The sequence below is a fragment of the Lampetra fluviatilis genome, chromosome 66, assembly GCF_964198595.1.
Source record: "Lampetra fluviatilis chromosome 66, kcLamFluv1.1, whole genome shotgun sequence".
In the NCBI taxonomy this organism is placed as follows: domain Eukaryota; kingdom Metazoa; phylum Chordata; class Hyperoartia; order Petromyzontiformes; family Petromyzontidae; genus Lampetra; species Lampetra fluviatilis.
The window spans coordinates 5,528,920-5,556,579 of record NC_136340.1 but is presented as its reverse complement, the minus strand read 5'-3'; the positions used below and the strand labels follow the sequence as shown (position 1 = coordinate 5,556,579).

The window sequence follows — 27,660 nt, the reverse complement described above, 5'->3', positions numbered from 1 at the left end:
CTCCCGCCCCTCCCCTCCCCCTCTCCTCACGCCTAGATGAGGTCGGCACGTTCATGGGCATCTCCTCCACCTGCGTGTTGTAGAACGTCTCGATGTCACGCAGAATCCGCTTGTCCTCCTCAGTCACAAAGTTATGGCGACGCCCTTGCGGCCAAAACGACCTCCTCGACCAATCCTACACGGGGGGTGGAGGGGGGGGAGGAGGAGGAGGAGGGGGGGAGGAGGGGGGGAGGAGGGGGGGGGAGGAGGGGGGAGGAGGGGGGGGAGGAGGAGGAGGGGGGGTGAGGATGGGGGGAGGAGGAGGGGGGTGGAGGGAGGGGGGTGGAGGAGGGAGAAGGGGGGGTGGAGGAGGAGGGGTGGAGGATGGGTGGAGGAGGGGGGAGGAGGGGGGGGGGGTGGAGGAGGAGGAGGGGTGGAGGCGGGGGTGGAGGAGGAGGGTGGAGGAGGAGGGGGTGGGGGTGGAGGAGGGGGGTGGAGGAGGAGAGGGTGGAGGGGGGGGTGGAGGAGGAGGGGGTGGAGGAGGAGAGGGTGGAGGATGGGTGGAGGGGGGGGTGGAGGAGGAGGGGGTGGAGGAGGGGGTGGAGGAGGAGGAGGGGGGGTGGAGGAGGAGGAGGAGGGGGGGTGGAGGAGGAGGGGGTGGAGGTGGAGGGAGGTGGGGGGACACGCACGCGTTGGTAAGTTGGCACAGTGGACAGGGAAGGTGGAGCGTGACAAAGTCATCCGGCGCAAACTCCAGTGATCGTCCCTCGCAGCAGCAGCTTTTGGCTAACCGTCGAACAAAGATGGTGGTCACCGCGGCAGTCTGGAACATACAGAGACCTGTAGACTCATCACACAAAGACCCACAGACTCACCACACAGAGACCCACAGACTCACCACACAGAGACCCACAGACTCACCACACAGAGACCCACAGACTCACCACACAGAGACCCACAGACTCACCACACAGAGACCCACAGACTCATCACACAGAGACCCACAGACTCACCACACAGAGACCCACAGACTCACCACACAGAGACCCACAGACTCACCACACAGAGACCCACAGACTCACCACACAGAGACCCACAGACTCATCACACAGAGACCCACAGACTCATCACACAGAGACCCACAGACTCACCACACAGAGACCCACAGACTCACCACACAGAGACCCACAGACTCACCACACAGAGACCCACAGACTCACCACACAGAGACCCACAGACTCATCACACAGAGACCCACAGACTCACCACACAGAGACCCACAGACTCACCACACAGAGACCCACAGACTCACCACACAGAGACCCACAGACTCATCACACAGAGACCCACAGACTCACCACACAGAGACCCACAGACTCACCACACAGAGACCCACAGACTCACCACGCAGAGACCCACAGACTCACCACGCAGAGACCCACAGACTCACCACACAGAGACCCACAGACTCATCACACAGAGACCCACAGACTCACCACACAGAGACCCACAGACTCACCACACAGAGACCCACAGACTCACCACACAGAGACCCACAGACTCACCACACAGAGACCCACAGACTCATCACACAGAGACCCACAGACTCATCACACAGAGACCCACAGACTCACCACACAGAGACCCACAGACTCACCACACAGAGACCCACAGACTCACCACACAGAGACCCACAGACTCATCACACAGAGACCCACAGACTCACCACACAGAGACCCACAGACTCACCACACAGAGACCCACAGACTCACCACACAGAGACCCACAGACTCACCACACAGAGACCCACAGACTCATCACACAGAGACCCACAGACTCATCACACAGAGACCCACAGACTCACCACACAGAGACCCACAGACTCATCACACAGAGACCCACAGACTCACCACACAGAGACCCACAGACTCATCACACAGAGACCCACAGACTCACCACACAGAGACCCACAGACTCATCACACAGAGACCCACAGACTCACCACACAGAGACCCACAGACTCACCACACAGAGACCCACAGACTCACCACGCAGAGACCCACAGACTCACCACGCAGAGACCCACAGACTCACCACACAGAGACCCACAGACTCATCACACAGAGACCCACAGACTCACCAAACAGAGACCCACAGACTCATCACACAGAGACCCACAGACTCACCACACAGAGACCCACAGACTCACCACACAGAGACCCACAGACTCACCAAACAGAGACCCACAGACTCATCACACAGAGACCCACAGACTCACCACACAGAGACCCACAGACTCACCACACAGAGACCCACAGACTCATCACACAGAGACCCACAGACTCACCAAACAGAGACCCACAGACTCATCACACAGAGACCCACAGACTCACTACACAGAGACCCACAGACTCACCACACAGAGACCCACAGACTCATCACACAGAGACCCACAGACTCACCACACAGAGACCCACAGACTCACCACACAGAGACCCACAGACTCATCACACAGAGACCCACAGACTCATCACACAGAGACCCACAGACTCATCACACAGAGACCCACAGACTCATCACACAGAGACCCACAGACTCATCACACAGAGACCCACAGACTCATCACACAGAGACCCACAGACTCATCACACAGAGACCCACAGACTCATCACACAGAGACCCACAGACTCATCACACAGAGACCCACAGACTCATCACACAGAGACCCACAGACTCATCACACAGAGACCCACAGACTCATCACACAGAGACCCACAGACTCATCACACAGACCCACAGACTCACCGCACAGAGACCCACAGACTCACCGCACAGAGACCCACAGTCTCACCACACAGAGACCCACAGACTCATCACGCAGAGACCCACAGACTCATCACGCAGAGACCCACAGACTCATCACGCAGAGACCCACAGACTCACCACGCAGAGACCCACAGACTCACCACACAGAGACCCACAGACTCACCACACAGAGACCCACAGACTCACCACACAGAGACCCACAGACTCACCACACAGAGACCCACAGACTCACCACACAGAGACCCACAGACTCACCACACAGAGACCCACAGACTCACCACACAGAGACCCACAGACTCACCACACAGAGACCCACAGACTCACCACACAGAGACCCACAGACTCATCACACAGAGACCCACAGACTCATCACACAGAGACCCACAGACTCATCACACAGAGACCCACAGACTCATCACACAGAGACCCACAGACTCATCACACAGAGACCCACAGACTCATCACACAGAGACCCACAGACTCACCACACAGAGACCCACAGACTCACCACACAGACCCACAGACTCACCACACAGAGACCCACAGACTCACCACACAGAGACCCACAGACTCACCACACAGAGACCCACAGACTCACCACACAGAGACCCACAGACTCACCACACAGAGACCCACAGACTCACCACACAGAGACCCACAGACTCACCACACAGAGACCCACAGACTCACCACACAGAAACCCACAGACTCACCACACAGAGACCCACAGACTCACCACACAGAGACCCACAGACTCACCACACAGAGACCCACAGACTCACCACACAGAGACCCACAGACTCACCACACAGAGACCCACAGACTCACCACACAGAGACCCACAGACTCACCACACAGAGACCCACAGACTCACCACACAGAGACCCACAGACTCACCACACAGAGACCCACAGACTCACCACACAGAGACCCACAGACTCATCATACAGAGACCCACAGAGTGGAGCGAGTGGGGGGTACCTGTGGATGTAGTTCTCTCGGTTGGTGGGCAGGTCGTAGTTGATGACCAGGGAGACTTGCTGCACGTCAATGCCACGGGCCTGGGTCACGCACAAAGACAAAGATCCCCCATGTAGCCTTAGTTAACTTGTCCGCCAAATACAGGCCTCGTCAGAGGTCGAATTCGGAACCACGACCTCCTGCGTACCGGGCTCGGTAGTTAACATCCTGCCAAATACAGCAGGCATCGTCAGGGTCGGCATCGGACCCACGACTTCCTGCGTACCGGGCAAGGTGGTCAACATCTCTGTGTCTGGGATCGAAACCACGACCTCCTGCGTACCAGGCGAGGTAGTCAACATCTCTCAGTGTCTGGGATCGAAACCACGACCTCCTGCGTACCAGGCGAGGTAGTCAACATCTCTCAGTGTCTGGGATCGAAACCACGACCTCCTGCGTACCAGGCGAGGTAGTCAACATCTCTCAGTGTCTGGGATCAAAACCACGACCTCCTGCGTACCACGCAAGGTAGTCAACATCTCGCGGCGAGTGGGCTCCGCTACTCACCAGCAGGTCCGTGGTGATGAGCACGCGACTGGAGCCCGAGCGGAACTCGCGCATGATGAGGTCTCGCTCCTTCTGATCCATGTCACCGTGCTGCAGACGGACACAACAAAGACAAAGATCCCCCGTGTAGCCTTAACAGACTGTAGGGGCAAGTGCTGTTAGCGAGCAGCACCTATGAAGGCCGGCACGGTGGCACACGAGGGGGTGGGTGGCCAACACCACGCCCGACCGCCTTTGTCTCCCCAGTGGCGATGTTTACACACCGCACCAGGTACTCATTTGAGGCTGAGTCGACCTAGGAGAGGCCCGGGACCGGTTCAGATAATCGTCACCGATGTTGGCCGTGAGCGGGAATCGAACCCGGGTCGCCAGGTTTGTAGCGCAGCGTAGCGCTAACCGCTACACCACCGCTCCCCATGCAGACGGACACACACAGGTGTACACACACACACACACGTATCGTGTGTCAAACTTCTTTGGCACCGTAACGTAGCCAACCGTGCCGTATGTCGAACTTCTTTCGCACCATACTTAGCCACAAGCGGCGGCGCGCGAACGCCCTAGCCGTCACTCGGCCCGTGTTTAACCGGCGGAGTCGGGGTGGATGGGAGGCGACTGAGTGGATTGGGAGAGCCGGTGAAGTGCGGTTGGTGGCGTTGTTGTGGAGTGTTGGTGTTAGACGGTGAACGGGCCGAATCGCCGGTTCCGGTGGATTCACGGAGCTGGCGAGACACGCCGAGAGGCAGCTTCAGGTCATCGGGGGTCATGAATATCGCAGCTCCGATTGGCACAGTTGGGTCTGGAGAATCAGCGAGTCTGGGCGAGCTGCTGAGCGTGCTGGCGAGCAGGCGAATCAGTGAGTTGGTGAGTAGGTGAGTCAGCGAGCCGATGAGCGAGTTGGTGAGTAGGTGAGTCAGCGAGCCGGTGAGTAGGTGAGTCAGCGAGCCGGTGAGTAGGTGAATCAGCGAGTTGGTGAGTAGGTGAGTCAGCGAGCCGGTGAGTAGGTGAATCAGCGAGTTGGTGAGTAGGTGAGTCAGCGAGCCGGTGAGTAGGTGAATCAGTGAGTTGGTGAGGTGAATCAGTGAGCGAGTTGGTGAGTAGGTGAGTCAGTGAGTTGGTGAGTAGGTGAATCAGCGAGTTGGTGAGTAGGCGAGTCAGTGAGTTGGTGAGTAGGTGAATCAGCGAGTTGGTGAGTAGGTGAGTCAGCGAGCCGATGAGCGAGCTGGTGAGTAGGTGAGTCAGCGAGCCGGTGAGTAGGTGAATCAACGAGTTGGTGAGTAGGTGAATCAGTGAGCAAGTTGGTGAGTAGGTGAGTCAGCGAGCCGATGAGCGAGTTGGTGAGTAGGTGAGTCAGCGAGCCGGTGAGTAGGTGAATCAGTGAGTTGGTGAGTAGGTGAATCAGTGAGCAAGTTGGTGAGTAGGTGAATCAGCGAGTTGGTGAGTAGGCGAGTCAGTGAGTTGGTGAGTAGGTGAGTCAGCGAGTTGGTGAGTAGGTGAGTCAGCGAGCCGATGAGCGAGTTGGTGAGTAGGTGAATCAGTGAGCGAGTTGGTGAGTAGGTGAGTCAGCGAGTTGGTGAGTAGGTGAGTCAGTGAGTTGGTGAGTAGGTGAGTCAGCGAGTTGGTGAGTAGGTGAGTCAGCGAGTTGGTGAGTATGTGAATCAGCGAGTTGGTGAGTAAGTGAGTCAGTGAGTTGGTGAGTAGGTGAGTCAGTGAGTTGGTGAGTAGGCGAATCAGTGAGTTGGTGAGTAGGTGAGTCAGCGAGTTGGTGAGTAGGTGAGTCAGTGAGTTGGTGAGTAGGTGAGTCAGCGAGTTGGTGAGTAGGCGAGTCAGCGAGCCGATGAGCGAGTTGGTGAGTAGGTGAATCAGCGAGTTGGTGAGTAGGTGAATCAGCGAGTTGGTGAGTAGGTGAGTCAGCGAGCCGGTGAGTAGGTGAATCAGCGAGTTGGTGAGTAGGTGAGTCAGCGAGGCGGTGAGTAGGTGAATCAGCGAGTTGGTGAGTAGGTGAGTCAGCGAGTTAGTGAGGCGAGTCAGCGAGCCAATGAGCGAGTTGGTGAGTAGGTGAGTCAGCGAGCCGGTGAATCAGCGAGTTGGTGAGTAGGTGAGTCAGCGAGCCGGTGAGTAGGTGAATCAGCGAGTTGGTGAGGTGAGTCAGCGAGCCGGTGAGTAGGTGAATCAGTCAGCGAGTTGGTGAGTAGGTGAATCAGCGAGTTGGTGAGTAGGTGAGTCAGCGAGTTGGTGAGTAGGTGAGTCAGCGAGCCAGTGAGTAGGTGAATCAGTGAGTTGGTGAGTAGGTGAATCAGTGAGCGAGTTGGTGAGTAGGTGAATCAGCGAGTTGGTGAGTAGGTGAGTCAGCGAGTTAGTGAGTAGGTGAGTCAGCGAGCCGATGAGCGAGTTGGTGAGTAGGTGAATCAGCGAGTTGGTGAGTAGGTGAGTCAGCGAGCCGGTGAGTAGGTGAATCAGTGAGTTGGTGAGTAGGTGAATCAGTGAGCGAGTTGGTGAGTAGGCGAGTCAGCGAGTTGGTGAGTAGGTGAATCAGCGAGTTGGTGAGTAGGTGAGTCAGCGAGTTGGTGAGTAGGTGAGTCAGCGAGTTGGTGAGTAGGTGAGTAGGTGAGTCAGCGAGTTGGTGAGTAGGTGAGTCAGCGAGTTGGTGAGTATGTGAATCAGCGAGTTGGTGAGTAAGTGAGTCAGCGAGTTGGTGAGTAGGTGAGTGAGTGAGTTGGTGAGTAGGTGAGTCAGTGAGTTGGTGAATAGGTGAATCAGCGAGTTGGTGAGTAGGTGAGTCAGCGAGCCGATGAGCGAGTTGGTGAGGAGGTGAGTCAGCGAGCCGGTGAGTAGGTGAATCAGTGAGCGAGTTGGTGAGTAGGTGAATCAGCGAGTTGGTGAGTAGGTGAGTCAGCGAGTTGGTGAGTAGGTGAGTCAGCGAGCCAGTGAGTAGGTGAATCAGTGAGTTGGTGAGTAGGTGAATCAGTGAGCGAGTTGGTGAGTAGGTGAATCAGCGAGTTGGTGAGTAGGTGAGTCAGCGAGTTGGTGAGTAGGTGAGTCAGCGAGCCGATGAGCGAGTTGGTGAGTAGGTGAATCAGCGAGTTGGTGAGTAGGTGAGTCAGCGAGCCGGTGAGTAGGTGAATCAGTGAGTTGGTGAGTAGGTGAATCAGTGAGCGAGTTGGTGAGTAGGCGAGTCAGCGAGTTGGTGAGTAGGTGAATCAGCGAGTTGGTGAGTAGGTGAGTCAGCGAGTTGGTGAGTAGGTGAGTCAGCGAGTTGGTGAGTAGGTGAGTCAGCGAGTTGGTGAGTATGTGAATCAGCGAGTTGGTGAGTAGGTGAGTGAGTGAGTTGGTGAGTAGGTGAGTCAGTGAGTTGGTGAGTAGGTGAGTCAGCGAGCCGATGAGCGAGTTGGTGAGGAGGTGAGTCAGCGAGCCGGTGAGTAGGTGAATCAGTGAGCGAGTTGGTGAGTAGGTGAATCAGCGAGTTGGTGAGTAGGTGAGTCAGCGAGTTGGTGAGTAGGTGAGTCAGCGAGCCAGTGAGTAGGTGAATCAGTGAGTTGGTGAGTAGGTGAATCAGCGAGTTGGTGAGTAGGTGAATCAGCGAGTTGGTGAGTAGGTGAGTCAGCGAGTTGGTGAGTAGGTGAGTCAGCGAGCCGATGAGCGAGTTGGTGAGTAGGTGAGTCAGCGAGTTGGTGAGTAGGTGAGTCAGCGAGCCGGTGAGTAGGTGAATCAGTGAGTTGGTGAGTAGGTGAATCAGTGAGCGAGTTGGTGAGTAGGCGAGTCAGCGAGTTGGTGAGTAGGTGAATCAGCGAGTTGGTGAGTAGGTGAGTCAGCGAGTTGGTGAGTAGGTGAGTCAGCGAGTTGGTGAGTATGTGAATCAGCGAGTTGGTGAGTAAGTGAGTCAGCGAGTTGGTGAGTAGGTGAGTGAGTGAGTTGGTGAGTAGGTGAGTCAGTGAGTTGGTGAATAGGTGAATCAGTGAGTTGGTGAGTAGGTGAGTCAGCGAGTTGGTGAGTAGGTGAATCATTGAGTTGGTGAGTAGGTGAGTCAGCGAGTCGGTGAGTAGGTGAGTCAGCGAGTTGGTGAGTAGGTGAGTCAGCGAGTTGGTGAGTAGGTGAGTCAGCGAGATGGTGAGTAGGTGAGTCAGCGAGTTGGTGAGTAGGTGAGTCAGTGAGTTGGTGAGTATGTGAATCAGCGAGTTGGTGAGTAGGTGAGTCAGCGAGTTGGTGAGTAGGTGAATCGGCGTGCTGGTGAGTAGGTGAATCGGCGTGCCGGTGAGTAGGTGAATCGGCGAGTAGGTGAATCGGCGTGTTGGTGAGTAGGTGAGTCAGCGAGTAGGTGAATCGGCGTGCCGGCAATCCGCGTGCGTACCATGGCGGACACGGTGAAGTCACGCGCGTGCATCTTCTCCGTGAGCCAGTCCACCTTCCGCCGGGTGTTCAAGAAGATCACCGCCTGGGTGATGGTGAGCGTCTCGTAGAGATCGCACAGCGTGTCCAGCTTCCACTCCTGAATCGCACGAGCAATGCACGCACACCAAGGCGGTCACACACACGCACACCAAGGCGGTCACACACACACACACCAAGGCGGTCACACACACGCACACCAAGGCGGTCACACACACACACGCACACCAAGGCGGTCACACACACGCACGCACACCAAGGCGGTCACACACACGCACGCACACCAAGGCGGTCACACACACACACGCACACCAAGGCGGTCACACACACACACACGCACACCAAGGCGGTCACACACACGCACACGAAGGCGGTCACACACACACACACACCAAGGCGGTCACACGCACGCATGCACGCAGCCCCCTGGGGTAGCAGTGGCATAGTCGGCTATAGCGTCTCTCGCACGCGTGCCCACGGTAGGCCTCGGCAAGGTAAGGTAAAAGTGTAAAAACAACGAGCCTACCTTTACCCTACCTTTCACCTTACCACAATACAATCACGCTACCCTACCTTTTACCCTTTAGCAGGTAAGGTAAAAAGCAACGAGCCTACCTTTTACCCTACCCTTTACCCTAACCCCTTGGCATGTCGACACCTTTACCTTTACCCTTTACCCCGGTAAAAAGGGTACCATTACCTCACCTTGCCGAGGCCTAGCCCACGGTCGGTCGCGCCTAGTACGCCCGATTCAGACTCGAGTCCTTGCAAAAGGTTTAATCCAATTGGCGCTTGAACATCTCAACACACCTCCCTGTTCTACTGCCAGAGAAGGAGAAAAACTACTCCTCAATCTCTCGGTCGTTTTTTAACCCACTTCCCGTGATCCAATCGAGCTGACATTTTCCACACAGACTCGTTGTGCGTGACAATGAATTTTGCGCAAAATTTTTTTCCAAAATTTTACACTTTTCAGGACAAAAAAATTATATTTAATTACAAATTGCTTAATGCTGCCATGCAATCATCTGACCCATAGGTGGCAGCCATCTCAAGCCAGAGGACGAGAGGACTCTAGCCGCCACGCATATAAAGGATTTAGAGTGAAAAACTTAGTTTTTACGGGTTATACTTGTTTCATACTTTGATACTGGCAAAAAAAAGGTGCCATGTTAGTAGCCGCTCATCCCGAGCTGTGAACGCTCTCATAGTGCACTGCCCTTGGCGCCGTCCGCATTTTGTCTATCGACCACCGTTGTGGCCGAAACGTCGTGAGAATTGTATTTTATTGTGTTTGAGTTTTATTATTTTATTATTTCCCTTCTACGTAACTTTACCGAAAGAACCAAGAAGATATCGACCACCAGTTCTAGTTGTGGTGGTTGTGGCGGTTGTTCTCGTTGTGGTAGTTCTAGTGGTGGTGGTTGTGACAGCAGCGATTGTGGTAGTTCTAGTTGTGGTGGTTGTGGCGGTTGTTCTCGTTGTGGTAGTTCTAGAGGTGGTGGTTGTGACAGCAGCGATTGTGGTAGTTCTAGTGGTGGTGGTTGTTCTCGTTGTGGTAGTTCTAGTTGTGGTGGTTGTGACGGCAGCGATTGTGGTAGTTCTAGTTGTGGTGGTTGTGGCGGTTGTTCTCGTTGTGGTTAGGTCAGTGGTTCCCCCACGCACCTCGCGCTCCACCATGATGTAGAACTGCTTGATGCCCTCCAGGGTGAGCTCCTCCTTCTTGACGAGGATGCGCACCGGCTCGCGCATGAACTTCTTGGTCACCTCCAGCACCTCGGCCGGCATGGTAGCCGACAGCAGCACCACCTGGGGGTGCGGGAGCAAGCCCAGGACGGTGAGCAAGTGAGCGAGCGAGTCAGTGAGCAAGCCCAGGACGGTGAGCAAGTCAGCGAGCGAGTCAGTGAGCAAGCCCAGGACGGTGAGCAAGTCAGCGAGCGAGTCAGTGAGCAAGCCCAGGACGGTGAGCAAGTGAGCGAGCGAGTCAGTGAGCAAGCCCAGGACGGTGAGCAAGTGAGCGAGCGAGTCAGTGAGCAAGCCCAGGACGGTGAGCAAGTGAGCGAGCGAGTCAGTGAGCAAGCCAGCGAGCGAGCCAACAGGCGTGCGTGCGATTGGGGAGCCGCGGGGCAGTGGTTATGTCCGTACGCATGTGTAGGTGTTCAACTTCTTTCGCACAGTACGTAGCTAACCGTGCGCATACCTCCCCCCCACACACACACGCGCAAACTCCACACACACATACAAACCCCCACACACAAACCCACGCACACAAACCCCACACACGCAAACCCCCACACACGCAAACCCCCACACACGCAAACCCCCACACACAGGCAAACCCCACACACAGGCAAACCCCACACACGTGAAGTGAACGAATGCCTGCGAGTAGGCGAGGTCACGGGACAGACCGAGGTGCCATGGATCGACTGACTGAGATAACTAGCCAACTTGCTGTGTTTTAGCCACCCGGCGCTCCGCTCGTTATTGTGAGCGTCGCTCCCTCTGACCTCCGTTGTTGCCTCCAACTGCCCAGTAGCATCCTTCACGAGCCTCCTCCAGAGGCCGATCTTGACACCGCTGGTACCAGTCATCGGCAAGTCCTATCAGCTCCACATCCTCCTGTACCACATCACTCCATCTCTTCTCTAGCCCGTGCCGCGCCCGTTTAGCCCCCTTGATCCGGCCAAACAAAAGCTGTTTAGGCATGCGGTGGCTGGGCATGCGGGCTACATGACCCAGCCAACGCAGCCTTGGCTAGAGGAGCTTACCCATGGGACTTTGCCCAGATCTTTCAAGGATTTGTGAGCTCCTCACACAATCCAGCCTGCAGGTTAAACCCAGGATGGATCGTCGGCAGGCCAGCCTAAATGTTTATAACCGGCGAAGATATTCCATTAGGGGAGTTCACGTTTCGCAAGCATGGAGAAGGGAGGGCATGACCTAAAGCTTCGTGTGGAGTGACAGACCAGGTAGCTTCCACACAGCGTTACACAACCGATGAAAAGATAATGCCGCTCGACTGATTCGGAGTGAGACCTCTGCTGTCAAACCGTAGCTGGTCATGAGCACACTGCTCAGGTATGGGAAACTCTCCACTCTCTCCACAACCCCCCCCCCATCACCAATTGGGAGTTGAGGGGGGACAAACATCACCGCACACACACACAATCCCCACACACACACAAACACACACACCCCCAAACACCTCGCCATTCGCCACTAAGTGGCGGTGATGTCACCACGACACTTGTGCCAGGCTATGTACACCTTGAGGCCACGTGAACTGTCGAATGCCCGCTGGCAGGTCATGTGGCCTCACACACACACACAAACACCCCCAACACAAACACCCCCAACACAAACACCCCCAACACAAACACCCCCACACGCACACACAAACACCCCAACACAAACACCCCCACACACACACACAAACACCCCCACACAAACACCCCCACACAAACACCCCCACACAAACACCCCCACACAAACACCCCCACACAAACACCCCCACACCCCAACACAAACACCCCCACACAAACACCCCCCAACACAAACACCCCCCAACACAAACACCCCCCAACACAAACACCCCCCAACACAAACACCCCCACACCCGCACCTGGATGTTGGAGTTGAGCTTCTGGAAGATCTCGTAGATCTGGTCCTTGAAGCCGCGACTCAGCATCTCGTCCGCCTCGTCCAACACGAACATGCGGATGGCGCGCGGCGAGAGGTAGCGGCGGTTGAGCATGTCGAAGACGCGCCCCGGCGTGCCCACCACGATGTGCGGAGCCTCCGCCTGCAGCTTCTGCATCTCGTTGCGCACGTTGGTGCCCCCGATGCAGGCGTGGCAGGCGGCGCCCATGTAGTCGCCCAACGCCAGCACCACCTTCTGGATCTGTCGGAAGGGACGAGACGGCGAGGGACGGTGAGCGAGTTTGCGGCCAAGCGAGTGTGCGGGCGAGTTTGCGGGCGAGCGAGCTTGCGGGCGAGCTTGTGGGCGAGCGTGCGAGTTCGCGGGCGAGCGAGTGAATCTGTGGGCGAGCAAGCGAGTTTGTGGGCGAGCGAGTGAGTCTGTGGGCGAGCAAGCGAGTTTGTGGGCGAGCAAGCGAGTTTGTGGCCGAGCGAGCGCGTTTGTTCACCGAGCGAGCGAGTTTGTGGCCAAGCTAATGAGTTTGTGGCCGAGCGAACGAGTTTGCGAGCGAGCGAGTTTCTTCACCGAGCGAGTGCGTTGGCGTTGGCCGAGCGAGTGTGCGAGTTTGTGGCCGAGTGAGCGATCTCGTGAGCGAGCTCGTGAGCGAGCGGTGCGTCCGTGTACCTGCTGCGCCAACTCGCGAGTGGGCGCCAGCACGAGGGCCTGCGTCTCCTTGGTGCTCACATCCAGCTGCTGCAGGATGGAGATTGCAAAGGTGGCAGTCTTTCCTGTGCCAGACTGAGCCTGGGCAATCACGTCATAGCCTGCGGGCACGGCAGGGACACGCAGCGCACACGCGTGTGCGCGAGGTTAGCACGGATGGCTAGGTACGGTGCGAAAGAAGTTCTACAAACGTGCACTACACGTCACACTACACGTCACACTAATCTATAAACTACACACCACTAAACACTACAATCAACACTATACTATACACCACACACTACACATTACTATACACTACGCTTCACACTCCATACCACACTATACACTACGCCACTAAACTAAATTGAAAACGAATTTCTTGAGAACTACTCTGTTTAGTTTGTTGTCCTTCCCCCGCTTCTCCGATTAGCACGGTTGGTTACGTACGGTGCGAAAGAAGTTCAACATACACACATTACACGCATGCCAAGATCCGTGTAGCCTGTGCCGACTGTTGGGGAAAGTGATATTAAGCGAGCACCTATGAAGGCCGGCACAATGCACAAGAGGGGTGGCCAGCACCACGCCCGGCCACCTTTGTCTCCCCAGTGGCGATGTTTACACACCGCACCAGGTACTCATTTGAGGCCAAGTCGATCTAGGCGAGGAGGCCCAGGACCGGTTCAAGATAATCGTCACCGGTGTTGATCGTGAGCGGGAATCGAACTGGGCTCGCCGGGTTCGTAGTGCAGCGGTGAAAACCGCTCCCCGCAACAACAAAACCCGCCATTCGCCACTAAGTGGCGGCGATGTCACCACGGCGCCTGCGCAGAGGTCGCAACCGGGTACCCGATACCCGTACCCTACCCGATACCCGTACCCTACCCGATACCCTACCCGATACCCGTACCCTACCCGATACCCGTACCCTACCCGATACCCGTACCCTACCCGATACCCGTACCCTACCCGATACCCGTACCCTACCCGATACCCGTACCCTACCCGATACCCGTACCCTACCCGATACCCGTACCCTACCCGATACCCGTACCCTACCCGATACCCGTACCCTACACGATACCCGTACCCTACACGATACCCGTACCCTACACGATACCCGTACCCTACCCGATACCCGTACCCTACCCGATACCCGTACCCTACCCGATACCCGTACCCTACCCGATACCCTACCCGATACCCGTACCCTACCCGATACCCGTACCCTACCCGATACCCGTACCCTACCCGATACCCGTACCCTACCCGATACCCGTACCCTACCCGATACCCGTACCCTACCCGATACCCGTACCCTACACGATACCCGTACCCTACACGATATCCGTACCCTACCCGATACCCGTACCCTACCCGATACCCGTACCCGTTTGCGACCCTGGTGCGGCCGGGTACGGGTAGGCCGTGAGTCACTGGTGAGTCACCGTTTGTCACTCATTTCCCAACGTCTTGTCTCTTCTCACAATTCAAGTTCCTAGAATCAACCCACCCGCGCCTGCAACATGGCTTCATCCCAGAGGTCGCAATCGGGTACCCGTACCCTACCCGATACCCAGCCACCCGTACCCTACCCGATACCCGGCCGGGTACGGGTAGCCGGGTATCGGGTAGGGTACGGGTACCCGTTTGCGACCCTGGTGCGGCCGGGTACGGGTAAGGAATCAAAACCCGTTTGCGACCTCTGCTTGGCGGCCACGTGAAGTGTCAAACGCCCGCTGGGACAGACCCAGGAGGTCACGGGACAGACCCAGATGGGTGCCACGGGTTGACCGACTGAGATGACTGGGCAGATGCACCACCTGTGCCCCCCCTACTCTGCCACACACACACACGCACACACACGCACACACACGCACACACACGCTCACCCTTTATGCAGGGCAGGATGGCGCGCTGCTGGATGGCAGACGGTTTCTCAAAGCCGTAGGCGTAGATTCCACGCAGCAGAGTCTCCTTGAGGCTCATGTCATCAAAGTTGTCCACGATCTCATTCCAGTTGCTCTGTACACGCGCACACGTGGGGAAACACGGCCATTCCATTGACGAGCGTTTAGCTTCGCGCAAGCGAGTTTGTGGCTCTTTATGCGAGTCTATGGGTCTCTGTGCGAGCCTATGGGTCTTTGTGCGAGCCTATGGGTCTCTGTGCGAGCCTATGGGTCTCTGTGTAAGCCTATGAGTCTCTGTGTGAGTCTATGGGTCTCTGTGCGAGCCTATGGGTCTCTGTGCGAGTCTATGGGTCTCTGTGTAAGCCTATGAGTCTCTGTGTGAGTCTATGGGTCTCTGTGCGAGCCTATGGGTCTCTGTGCGAGTCTATGGGTCTCTGTGCGAGCCTATGGGTCTCTGTGCGAGCCTATGGGTCTCTGTGCGACCCTATGGGTCTCTGTGCGAGCCTATGGGTCTCTGTGCGAGCCTATGGGTCTCTGTGCGAGCCTATGGGTCTCTGTGCGAGCCTATGGGTCTCTGTGCGAGCCTATGGGTCTCTGTGCGAGCCTATGGGTCTCTGTGCGAGCCTATGGGTCTCTGTGCGAGCCTATGGGTCTCTGTGCGAGCCTATGGGTCTCTGTGTGTGAGCCTATGGGTCTCTGTGTGTGAGCCTATGGGTCTCTGTGTGTGAGCCTATGGGTCTCTGTGTGTGAGCCTATGGGTCTCTGTGTGTGAGCCTATGGGTCTCTGTGTGTGAGCCTATGGGTCTCTGTGTGTGAGCCTATGGGTCTCTGTGTGTGAGCCTATGGGTCTCTGTGTGTGAGCCTATGGGTCTCTGTGTGTGAGCCTATGGGTCTCTGTGTGTGAGCCTATGGGTCTCTGTGTGTGAGCCTATGGGTCTCTGTGTGTGAGCCTATGGGTCTCTGTGTGTGAGCCTATGGGTCTCTGTGTGTGAGCCTATGGGTCTCTGTGTGTGAGCCTATGGGTCTCTGTGTGTGAGCCTATGGGTCTCTGTGTGTGAGCCTATGGGTCTCTGTGTGTGAGCCTATGGGTCTCTGTGTGTGAGCCTATGGGTCTCTGTGTGTGAGCCTATGGGTCTCTGTGTGTGAGCCTATGGGTCTCTGTGTGTGAGCCTATGGGTCTCTGTGTGTGAGCCTATGGGTCTCTGTGTGTGAGCCTATGGGTCTCTGTGTGTGAGCCTATGGGTCTCTGTGTGTGAGCCTATGGGTCTCTGTGTGTGAGCCTATGGGTCTCTGTGTGTGAGCCTATGGGTCTCTGTGTGTGAGCCTATGGGTCTCTGTGTGTGAGCCTATGGGTCTCTGTGTGTGAGCCTATGGGTCTCTGTGTGTGAGCCTATGGGTCTCTGTGTGTGAGCCTATGGGTCTCTGTGTGTGAGCCTATGGGTCTCTGTGTGTGAGCCTATGGGTCTCTGTGTGTGAGCCTATGGGTCTCTGTGTGTGAGCCTATGGGTCTCTGTGTGTGAGCCTATGGGTCTCTGTGTGTGAGCCTATGGGTCTCTGTGTGTGAGCCTATGGGTCTCTGTGTGTGAGCCTATGGGTCTCTGTGTGTGAGCCTATGGGTCTCTGTGCGAGTCTATGGGTCTCTGTGCGAGCCTATGGGTCTGTGTGCGAGCCTATGGGTCTCTGTGTGAGCCTATGGGTCTCTCTGCAAGCCAACCGAGCTGTGTGTGTGCATGTTGAACTTCTCCAACCGTGATAATCGGAGGTGCGGCGGCGGGCGGGGGGGTGAGGACAAACTAAATGCAAAAAGCGGTTCTAACGCAGCGAGTTTTGAGAATCGAGATTTAACCGACTTGAGACCCCGCAACGGTTCGTGTTTCTGGGCTACCTGAGCTGACGGGGGAGGGTGGGGTGGGTGAACGGACGCCACTTTTAGCGCAGACGCCGAGTCAGCTGTACCGGGAGACGATCTCCGGCTACGGGTGTGGTATCTCCACCGCCACCATCACCGCCACCTCCCATTCGCTATCATCGCCATCGCCGCTGTCGTGACTATCGCCACACCATCGTCACCATCTCACCGCTATTGTCACGATCACCACCACCGTTACCATCACCGCCACCACCACAACTATCATCACCATCGCCGCTATCAACACCATCTCTTGTCTCACGACTACGATCACCGCTACTAACACCATCACCACCAACCACCACCGCTGTCGTCACCATCTCCATCACCGCTACCGTAACCATCACCACCATCATTATCACCGCTATCGTCACCATCACCGCTATCCACCCCATCTCACGGTTATCATCACCATCACCGCTATCGTCACCATCTCCATCACCGCTACTGTAACCATCACCACCACCGTAACCATCACCACCATCATTATCACCGCTATCGTCACCATCACCGCTATCCACCCCATCTCATGGTTATCATCAATATCACCGCTATTTACACCATCTCCATCACTATCACCACCATCACCATCTCACCCGCTATCTTCACTATCACCATCACTCTCTATCAACATCACCGCTATCGTCACCATCACTGCTTTACTATCACTACCATCACCATCACCGCTCTCATCACCATCTTTATCACTGCTATTGTTACCATTACCACCACCATCACCATCTCACCCGTTATCTTCACTATCACCATGACTCGCTATCAACATCACCGTTATCATCACCATCACCGCTATACTATCACTACCATCACCATCTCACCGATATCGCCACTATCACCATCACCGCTATCAACAGCACCCGTCTTACGGCTATCATCACTTTTTCCGCTAACGCCACCATCTCCATCACCGTTATCATAACTATCAGTACCATCATCGCATCGCTATCCTCGCCATCACCGCTATCGGTGATGGTAAACATCAGCACTGAGCAGACAGTCTTGCGGTGGTCTCTCTATGTGTCTTGTGGTGTATGTCTGTGCAGCGCGCCACAAGAGTCGAAGCCACACGCGGCACCTCACCTCAATGATGCCATCGGGTTCCATACCCTCCGGGCCATTGTCACGGGATCTGCGGGGGGGGGGTGGAGGGTCAGAAGGGAAGGGGGAGAACAAAACGTCAAACTTCGAACGAGAAAACGAAACACGAACATTCCACGGCGACCCTCCCGGGCGTACAAAGACACTCGCCGTTACGATGACGCACGGCGTGTGCACGTTGCACGCCGTCGGGACGGGAATCGGAAGAAAAGCTAAAAATAAAAGAACTTTCCACCGGTACCGAGGCTCTCCCCACAAGGCCCGTGCGCGAGGGGGGAGCAAGCTCGTGTGGCGCAGTTTTGGTGCCGGCTATGGTAGAGTGTGGGGCGGTGATCACGGCGCTACGCGGTGAGGTAACGACGTCTTTATAAAAAATCAACGGCGCTGTTACCGCTACTACGTCTCTAAAAAAAAAGTCATCTCCTGTAGATGTCGATGCCACTGGTTCTTCACGTTCTGCAGATGCCACTGGTTCTTCACGGTCTGCAAATGCCACTGGTTCTTCACGGTCTGCAGATGCAGATGCCACTGGTTCTTCACGGTCTGCAAATGCCACTGGTTCTTCACATTCTGCAAATGCCACTGGTTCTTCACATTCTGCAAATGCCACTGGTTCTTGACGTTCTGCAAATGCCACTGGTTCTTCATGTTCTGCAGATGCCACTGGTTCTTCACGTTCTGCAGATGTAGATGCCACTGGTTCTTCACGTTCTGCAGATGTAGATGCCACTGGTTCTTCACGTTCTGCAGATGCCACTGGTTCTTCACATTCTGCAGATGTAGATGCCACTGGTTCTTCACGTTCTGTAGATGCCAATGGTTCTTCACGTTCTGCAGATGCCACTGGTTCTTCATGTTCTGTAGATGCCACTGGTTCTTCATGTTCTGTAGATGCCACTGGTTCTTCACGTTCTGTAGATGCCACTGGTTCTTCACGTTCTGTAGATGCCACTGGTTCTTCACGTTCTGTAGATGCCACTGGTTCTTCACGTTCTGTAGATGCCACTGGTTCTTCATGTTCTGTAGATGCCACTGGTTCTTCACGTTCTGTAGATGCCACTGGTTCTTCATGTTCTGTAGATGCCACTGGTTCTTCACGTTCTGCAGATGCCACTGGTTCTTCATGTTCTGCAGATGCCACTGGTTCTTCACGTTCTGTAGATGCCACTGGTTCTTCATGTTCTGCAGATGCCACTGGTTCTTCATGTTCTGCAGATGCCACTGGTTCTTCATGTTCTGCAGATGCCACTGGTTCTTCATGTTCTGCAGATGCCACTGGCTCTTCACGTTCTGCAGATGCCAACGCCACTGGTTCTTCACCTTCTGCAGATGCCACTGGTTCTTCACCTTCTGCAGATGTAGATAACACTGGTTCTTCACGTTCTGCAGATGCCACTGGTTCTTCACGTTCTGCAGATGCCACTGGTTCTTCACGTTCTGCAGATGCCACTGGTTCTTCACGTTCTGCAGATGCCACTGGTTCTTCACGTTCTGCAGATGTAGATGCCACTGGTTCTTCACGTTCTGCAGATGCCACTGGTTCTTCACGTTCTGCAGATGCCACTGGTTCTTCACGTTCTGCAGATGTAGATGCCACTGGTTCTTCACGTTCTGCAGATGTAGATGCCACTGGTTCTTCACGTTCTGCAGATGTAGCAACGGAGATCGCACGCCCAGCAAAGGAGCTCATTTGCTTTCTGGTAACCTTCAACAATTTAACTTTTAAACACAATCTAGTATATTCAATAATACTGTTTGATCTTACATGAAACTAAAACTATTTTAATTCGCCAGGTACGGCCCCCACAGAGCAATGTTTCTTTGAGAAGCGACGTGGCAATCACAAACGATAGCTCAACCAAGCGGCGGCTCATCATCATCATCATGACGCGGGGAAAAGCATAGCAGCCAAATACTCTAAAACGCATGACACGTCGATTCTAAATGTGGGAGGGAAAAACCAAGACGACCTGGAGAAGAATCTACCGGACCACGGGGGAGAGACACACGCAAACGCCAAATATACAGCAGGCGTCAAGGGGTCAGAATCAAACTCACGACCTCCTGTATACCAGTTTACACGCCTCTCTCCCCGTGGTCGCGTGGATTTTCCCCCGGGGTCCCTCCGATGTTTCCCCTCCACGTTTAGAATCAACGTCACATGTTTAAGAGCATTTGGGCTGCTATACACTACCACGTGATGATGGCGATGATGATTAATCCACTTCCGTTGAGCTATCATTTGTGGTAGCCAGGTCACTTCTGAAAAAGAGTTGCATGGGCTCACTCAGTCGCGTGGTAAATTAAAAAAATTGTTTCGATTACACGGGAATAAGCGCTGCTAGCGACCGCCTATTGAAAACGGGCGCAGCACACTCGCACGCCACCACCCACGCCATTTGAGGCCGAGTCTACCTAGGGGGAGGGTGATCCTTGCCAAACCAGTTCCAGACACCCTTCAGCCCCCCCAAAAAACGAAACAAATCGTGTTCAGGCTAATTATTTGAGGCCGAGTCGACCTAGCGGAGACCCAGGTCAGTTACGGACACCAATTTAGCGCAAAAAAACGCGGGGTGCGGTATGTGTAGAGCTTCCTTTCGCGCCGTACGTAGCCAACCGTGTTTTAAACTCAGAGGTGTCGTGGTGGCGATGCTCATTTGAGGTAAACCCCAACCACATTCACTCCGCTCCCCACTCACCCCCATGTGGCAACAGCTGATGACGATTTTGACGACGATGCTATGAGTCACGTACGGGCAGCAGTATACCCCCACCCCCCAATCGTGTAGACGGTGGGGGAAGCTTCTGCACCCGACTCGATGGGTTGGGTCCCTTACCCACCCAGCAATTCCCTTCCTCCCCCACCCACCAACTCCCTCCCCCCTCACTCCCCACTATTGCTTTGTTAGCACCAACTTCCCCCAACCACATCTGCCCATAACACTGGTGGATAAAAGCCATCGACCCGCACCAGTTGTTTGACCACACTTTCAGAATATGTACCGACACAGAAGGAATCTGATTAACTTCATTTTTCACAGACGTCCATGAAACTTCTTCTTGGTTCTTTCGGTAAAGTCACGTAGAATGGAAATAATAAAATCATAAAAAATTATACAATAATTCTCACGACGTTTTGGCCACAACGGAAGTAGCCGTCCTCAGGTGGAGAGCAGGTCTGTCGAGTAGACAGAGTCTGAATGACAAGCCCCAGGCTTGGAGCGACTATTTAAGCTGGGATGGAGGGGCGAAGAGCGCCTTGACAAAAGAATTTGCATATCAAGATGAATGTAGCATATTTATGGGAAATGCAGATATGCAATTAGTACTACTTGTGAAATGCGTAGGAGGTTTGGCGAGGGATTTAGTCCATGAAACTACTTAACTTTTACCAGGTAAGGCCCAGCGGCTCTTTTTAAGAATCGACTAGGCCAGCACAAACGATAGCTCAACGAAGTAGCGGCTCAACATCATCATCACGTGGAAACTTCTAGCAGCCGCCAAACACTCTCAATGCGTAGATATTGTTTCTAAATGTGGAGGGGGAATAAAAAAAACGGAAGACCCGAAGACTAAATTCACGTGACCACTTGGGAGAGACAGAAAGACACACAAACTCCAAATACACAGCAGGCATCCATTGTTCGGGATCGAACCCACGACCTCCTGTATACCAGGCGAGGGAGGTGACATCTCCCAGCCACCGTGGCGCCCCCAAGTGGGAACGGGGTGAGAAAGTTACTTCAAATGATGCGAGACTAGAATCGGTACGGACGTAACAGATGCCACTCATCACTGAACATTCACCGTGGGCTAAGTTCATAACGTGATGCGTTAACTGCACACACAGCGCGAAGCCAAAGCTATGTACTGTATGTACGTTGAACTTTTCGCACCGTACGTAGCCCACCGTGCTGCGTGTGTGTGTTCAACTTCTTTCGCGCCGTACGTAGCCAAACAAGCACTTCTAAAGAAAGCAAATAATTAACGCTCTTTATTCAACCCCAGAAGATATCCTGACCCGAGTCTCAAGACTAATTGCCAAGAGGGGGGTAGCTGCTATACTGGGGTTTGTTTGACCATTTCCGCTCACGCCATACAAACTATATGTTTTTTTTATTTGTAAGTGCCCACTCTTAATAAGGAGTGCGCGTCATACGATGCCGGGAAACCGGGATGATTCTGGACTCGCACGGGCAGACAATGCTTGCGACGCAGTCCCTCCCTTGGTCAATCCACTGCTGGATGAAGGCCGTGGCGGTCTAGACACCCCTGACCTTGCCACACGATGATTGCAGTTCACGAACCCGCTTGCTATGCTGCAACACCGCAACACCCACCCCCCGTCCCCTCCATCTGAACGAGTTTCATCACACGTAGTAGCAGTAAACTATTTTTATTGTACAAGTTGTAAGGCACCCACTGAACTGCTATGTGGTAAGGGCCCATCCATTTCGTACGTACGCATAGATGGGGGGAGGGTGAAACCTTGATCATACATTGTCTACATTGGCCTTCAAAATGAGTTAGATAATCCGGCGGTGCTTAAACACGTTAACGTTATTCATTCTTGATCGTTTCTGCGTGGATTAAATATCGGCCGTTCTATACAATTCGGGGAGGGGGGGCGCCAAGCGTACGTACGCAGGTGGGGGGGGGGGTCGGTGTTAAAAGTACACGTGCGTACAGGGAGGGGGGTAAGGGTGAAGTTGACAGATGTTTGCGTACGTACTAAATGGATGGGGCCCCCTAGCTCTTTTTTAGAAGCGACCCCTGGCTAAAACAAATGATAGCTCAACAAAGTGGCGGCGCATTATCATCATCACGTGGAAATTTATAAGCAGCGGACAAATACTCTCAACGCGTCATGTTGATTTTAAATGAGGGAAAAACTGGGGGATTCGGAGAAAAATCCACACAATCACGGGGGGAAACAGAGAAACGCAACTCCAAATATGGAACAGGCATAGTAAGGGTTGCGATCGAACCCACGACCTCCTGCGTACCAGGCGAGGTGGTCAACATCTCCAAGCCACCGTGACGATGATGATAGAGACACTTAAAACTTCAAATATACCGCATCAGGCGGTCAGGGTCGGGATCGAACGCACGACCTCCTGCATACCAGGCGAGGTCGTCAACATCTCCTAGCCACCGTGGCGATGATGATAAGAGACCCGCAAACTTCAAATATACCGCAGCAGGCGGTCAGGGTCGGGATCGAACCCACGACCTCCTGCATACCAGGCGAGGTCGTCAACATCTCCTAGCCACCGTGGCGAGCAGGGACGATGACCTCGGTAGCAGGAGAGTCGCGGTTAACAAGCGCCAGCAAAAAATCCCCATTACGCAAGAACTCGGCAAAGCCAGCCAGAGGGGACTGGCGTCAAGATCCCAAGGCAAACAAGGAATGGGGGAAGGAGGGAGAGATAGAGGGGGAGGAGAGGGAGTCCAAAAGCCTCTTTCACAAGCTCATCCGAAAGCATCGCGTGATGCGGTAAAAAAACGATGGGGTGGGTCACCGCATCATCATCATCGTCGTCGCGCACACGTTTTCAGATGAGCCGCAGCTTCCGCGGCCGTCTGGAACGCTCTCTTTCTGCCCGGTATTAAGAAGCCGCTGGGCGCTGTGCCACTTTTGAATCATTATCATCATTACCATCTAGGATTGACAAACTAATTTGACTTAGAACTGGTTGTTGCGTTTCAATAGCCGTCTCCCCCCCCCCGCATCTACGATTCGCGCGACGTACGATGCAAAAAAAGTTCAACACAGACCACACATAGCATGGTTAGCTACGCGCGGTGCGAAAGAAGTTCAACATGCACACGCGCTCGCTCGCATTTCGGCCACGCAAGGGAGGCAAAGGCAACTATCACAAAGCTCCAGGGTGTCTCTTTGTCCACTCGTGTGGCGGGGGTGGTGTTGGGGGAAGCGGTGGCCCATCCTGCCTCCCCCTCCCCCACCAGAGTTCGACTCCAGGCCGAGGATAAACAATAATGTAGCGGCGGCAGAGGTCGCAAACGGGTTTTGATTCCTTACCCATACCCGGCCGCACCAGGGTCGCAAATGGGTACCCGTACCCTACCCGTACCCTACCCGAAACGAGTGACAAACGGTTACTCACCAGTGACTCACGGCCTATCCGTACCCGGCCGTACCAGGGTCGCAAACGGCTACCCGTACCCGGCCGGGTACGGGTAGCCGGGTATCGGGTAGGGTACGGGTATCGGGTACCCGGTTGCGACCTCTGAGCGGCGGGCGAGTTGATGATAACGTCTGTAACTGGCCCTATCGTGTTCCCCCTCTTACGCCACATTCATTCGTTAAACCCTCCCCCCCCCTCCTCCTCCTCCGCGACTGATCAGCATGGGGGGAAGTATGGTCAAGCAAGAGCACGTGACCGGACACGGGTGGAGTTATGGCTCCGGGAGTTTATGTAACTAAAGCGTGTAAAAAATTTACCCGTAAAAACAAAGTTTTTCACTATAAATCCTTTATATGCGTGGCATCGGGGCGGCTAGAGTCCTCTCGTCCTCTGGCTTGAGATGGCTGCCACCTATGGGTCAGATGATTGTCTGCCACCATTAAGCAATTGGTAATTAAATATTTTAAAAAATTTCCCTAAACAGTGTAAAATTTGGGAAAAATTTTTTCACGAAAATTCATTGTCACGCACAACGAGTCTGTGTGCAAAATGTCAGCTCGATTGGATCACGGGAAGTGGGTTAAAAAACGACCGAAAGATTTGCAGGTCGTAAGCAAGCAAGTGAACTTAATATAAAGGATTTAAAAATAAAGAGTCTCTCTGAACGGATCTTTAACTCTAGCGCCTTGCCTGCCGCTGTTCGCTTGCTACATTTTGGACATTGGACCAAAACCAAAGCCAAAATCAGCCACCCCCATCCGCTCCTCCTCTGTTTCGTGAACCGGGAAGGGAGAAACGGGAAGGGGTGGATGTGCGGTGGGGGTGGGACTGGTCCCGCAAGATGACTCCGTACAGATGGATTTCACAAACAAACCAAAAAAAATCCACAACTAAAACCCACCCACCCACATCCCGTCTTTTGTGCCCACCTCTTAATCCCAACAAACCTATAAGACCTAGATAATAGATCCCCCCCCCCACAGCCTGAACTGTTGGTACAAGTGCTGTTAGCGAGTAGCAGCACCTATGAAGGGCCTGCACTGTGGCACACGAGGGGGTGGGTGGCCAGCACCACGCCCGACCGCCTTTGTCTCCCCGGTGGCGATGTTAGCTACACACCGCATCAGGTGACTCATTCGAGGCCTAGTCTACCTAGGGGAGGAGGCCCAGGACCGGTTCAGATAATCGTCACCCGGTGTTGGCCGTGAGAGGGAATCGAACTTGGGTCCGCCTGGTTTACGTAGCCCTAACCGCTGCACCACCGCTCTACCAAAACCACCACCACAACCACACCGCGTGCATTGTTTCACGGCTCAAGGCTCGGCACAGATGGATTTAACAATTCATTCAACTCTTGTGCCGTCCACTTGACTTGTGACTATCACCCCACCCCGCTCACCGTGGCCACTCTGGCGAGCCGATCCTTTCAACTGGTCCGTTTCGCCAAGCAGCACTACTAACACGAGACTAGCCACCATCATCATCATCAACAATCAGTAGCCACGGTCATTCCACTGCTGGATGAGGGCCTCCCAAGCCACACGTTAGTCCAATCTTCCTGGCGGAACCTCGACGGGAAATACCGTCAACTGGTCCGGTTCGCCAAGCAGCACTGCTAACACGAGACTAGCCACCATCATCATCATTATCAGTAGCCATGGTCATTCCACTGCTGGATGAGGCACAATCCTCCTTATCCAACCCAATCCGCTGCCATCTCATCCCCGCGATCCGAGAGATTATCCCTCTCGGGATACGTGCAGAGAAGCCCCCGGCTAATGGATGCCACACAAAGACAAAGATTTGCCTCCCCCGTGTTGGGTGGAGGAAAGTGCGGTTAGTAAGCGAGTTGGAGCGCCTACGCAGGAGGCCGGGAACTGTGACACACACACACGAGGTGATGGTGGGTGGCTAGCACCACACCCGGCCGCCTTTGTCTCCCCCCCCCCACGAACAGCACCGGGTAATCTCTAATTCGAGGACGAGTGGTACCGGACCGGTTCGGATAACGGGGATCTCCAAATGTGGGTTCGTATCGAACCACTCAAAGCACAGCCCGTGAAACGAACTCGCTCCCCACAGAGATGCCACACACAGCAGCAAGTCTCTCCACCACCATCACCACCATTATCGTGCCGTTGTTTAGTTCGTTTAAGACGTTGAAATCCACCCTTCCCCCCCCCCTCACACGTGATATAGTATAGTTTGTTTAACGAGATTACGTTAATATCTAAGCGGATTTAACGTTAAAGCGCTCGCATCACCCATCATCACCAACGCCCATCACCACCATCATTACCATATCACCCATCACCACCACTATCATCCATAATCACCCATCATTACCATCACCACCCGTCACCGCCACCACTACCATCACCCATCATTACCATCATGACCACCCATCACCCCATCATCACCACAATGACCCATCACCGACATCACCACTATCACCCATAACCATCACCGACATCACCAACATAATCACCATCACCACTATCCTCATCACCACCACCACCATCATCACCACCCACCATCATCACCACCACCATCATCATCACCATCACAATCATCACCACCACCACCACAATCATCACCACCCACCACCATCATCATCACCACCCATCACAACCCCCATCATCACCACCCATCACCATCACCCTCACCACCACCCATCACCGCCACCACCATCGCCCGCCGCAACCGCCTCCATTTTACGTTCGGAGCGCACGCGGCCCTCCCATCCCCCCACGCCTCCTCCTCCCCTCCCAGAGCCTGCGACTCGCCGCTCGCTCGCGCTCCCGCACCACGAAGCCTTCGACGGAGAACATTCGTGTCCTTCACGTCGTTTCGTAACGACGGTTTCACGTTTATTTATCCAACAACAAAACGCCGCTCCATTTTAACACAAAAGCCGCGGCCGTACGCACTTGCATCGGCTTTTTTTGTTGTAAAGGTCAAATTGATTTATTTAGTTTTGATTTCACGTAAATCTATTGTTGGTAACATCGACGCACCGAAGGGAAGGTACATTTAATAACGTTAACAAAAACGTCGACGTTGTATTCGCCACGTGCGACTTTTTATTTTAAAACTCCCTTCGGCGCGAGAACGTGGGTGGTGGTGGTGCTGGTGAAAGCCTAGGCCTCTACGGGGCCTCGAACGAAGCCTCGGTCTTGCCTGACCAACCTCCCCGGTTGGTTGCGCGACGACCCCGGCGACGCCAACCCCTCCGGACCAGAGGGGTCGGGCGGGTCTCGTGAGGGGAAAAAAAAAATTTCCGCCCACGAACTCGAGTCGCACGACAAACGACAGCGAACGATCTCGCCGCTCGAACGGCGACGATTGCGACGAACGCGGCGCGGCTTTTGGTGTCCCTTTGGTCGTCGAAGTCGTTACCTGTACTCGGCAGACGTGTCGGACATTTTCCCTCGCAGCTTCGCGGCAAAACGGAAAAGAAGGGCGGCCCGGTCCGCGCAGCGATACTTTATGTGAAGCGGCCGCGACCCACCC

General features: G+C 54.5%; 1 protein-coding gene across 1 annotated transcript; it reads right to left on the bottom strand.

Annotated features, from left to right (window-relative positions):
- Positions 1–27,660, bottom strand: LOC144952229 (eukaryotic initiation factor 4A-II). Its single transcript, XM_078882649.1, has 10 exons — positions 27,547–27,660; positions 17,981–18,029; positions 14,956–15,088; positions 13,043–13,182; positions 12,344–12,622; positions 10,384–10,527; positions 8,681–8,818; positions 4,333–4,422; positions 3,787–3,866; positions 1–175 (listed from the first exon to the last, which is right to left on the bottom strand). The coding sequence occupies exons 1-10, from the start codon at positions 27,570–27,572 to the stop codon at positions 124–126; spliced, it is 1,131 nt and encodes a 376-aa protein (XP_078738775.1). The 5' UTR covers positions 27,573–27,660; the 3' UTR covers positions 1–123.

Coding starts and splice junctions, on each gene's coding strand:
- LOC144952229 (XM_078882649.1), bottom strand. CDS start 27,572: ATGTCCGACACGTCTGCCGAGTACAG. Junction 15,089..17,980: donor AACCCGATGGCATCATTGAG/GTGAGGTGCCGC, acceptor GCGCGTGTACAG/AGCAACTGGAATGAGATCGT. Junction 3,867..4,332: donor TCATCACCACGGACCTGCTG/GTGAGTAGCGGA, acceptor TGCGTGACCCAG/GCCCGTGGCATTGACGTGCA.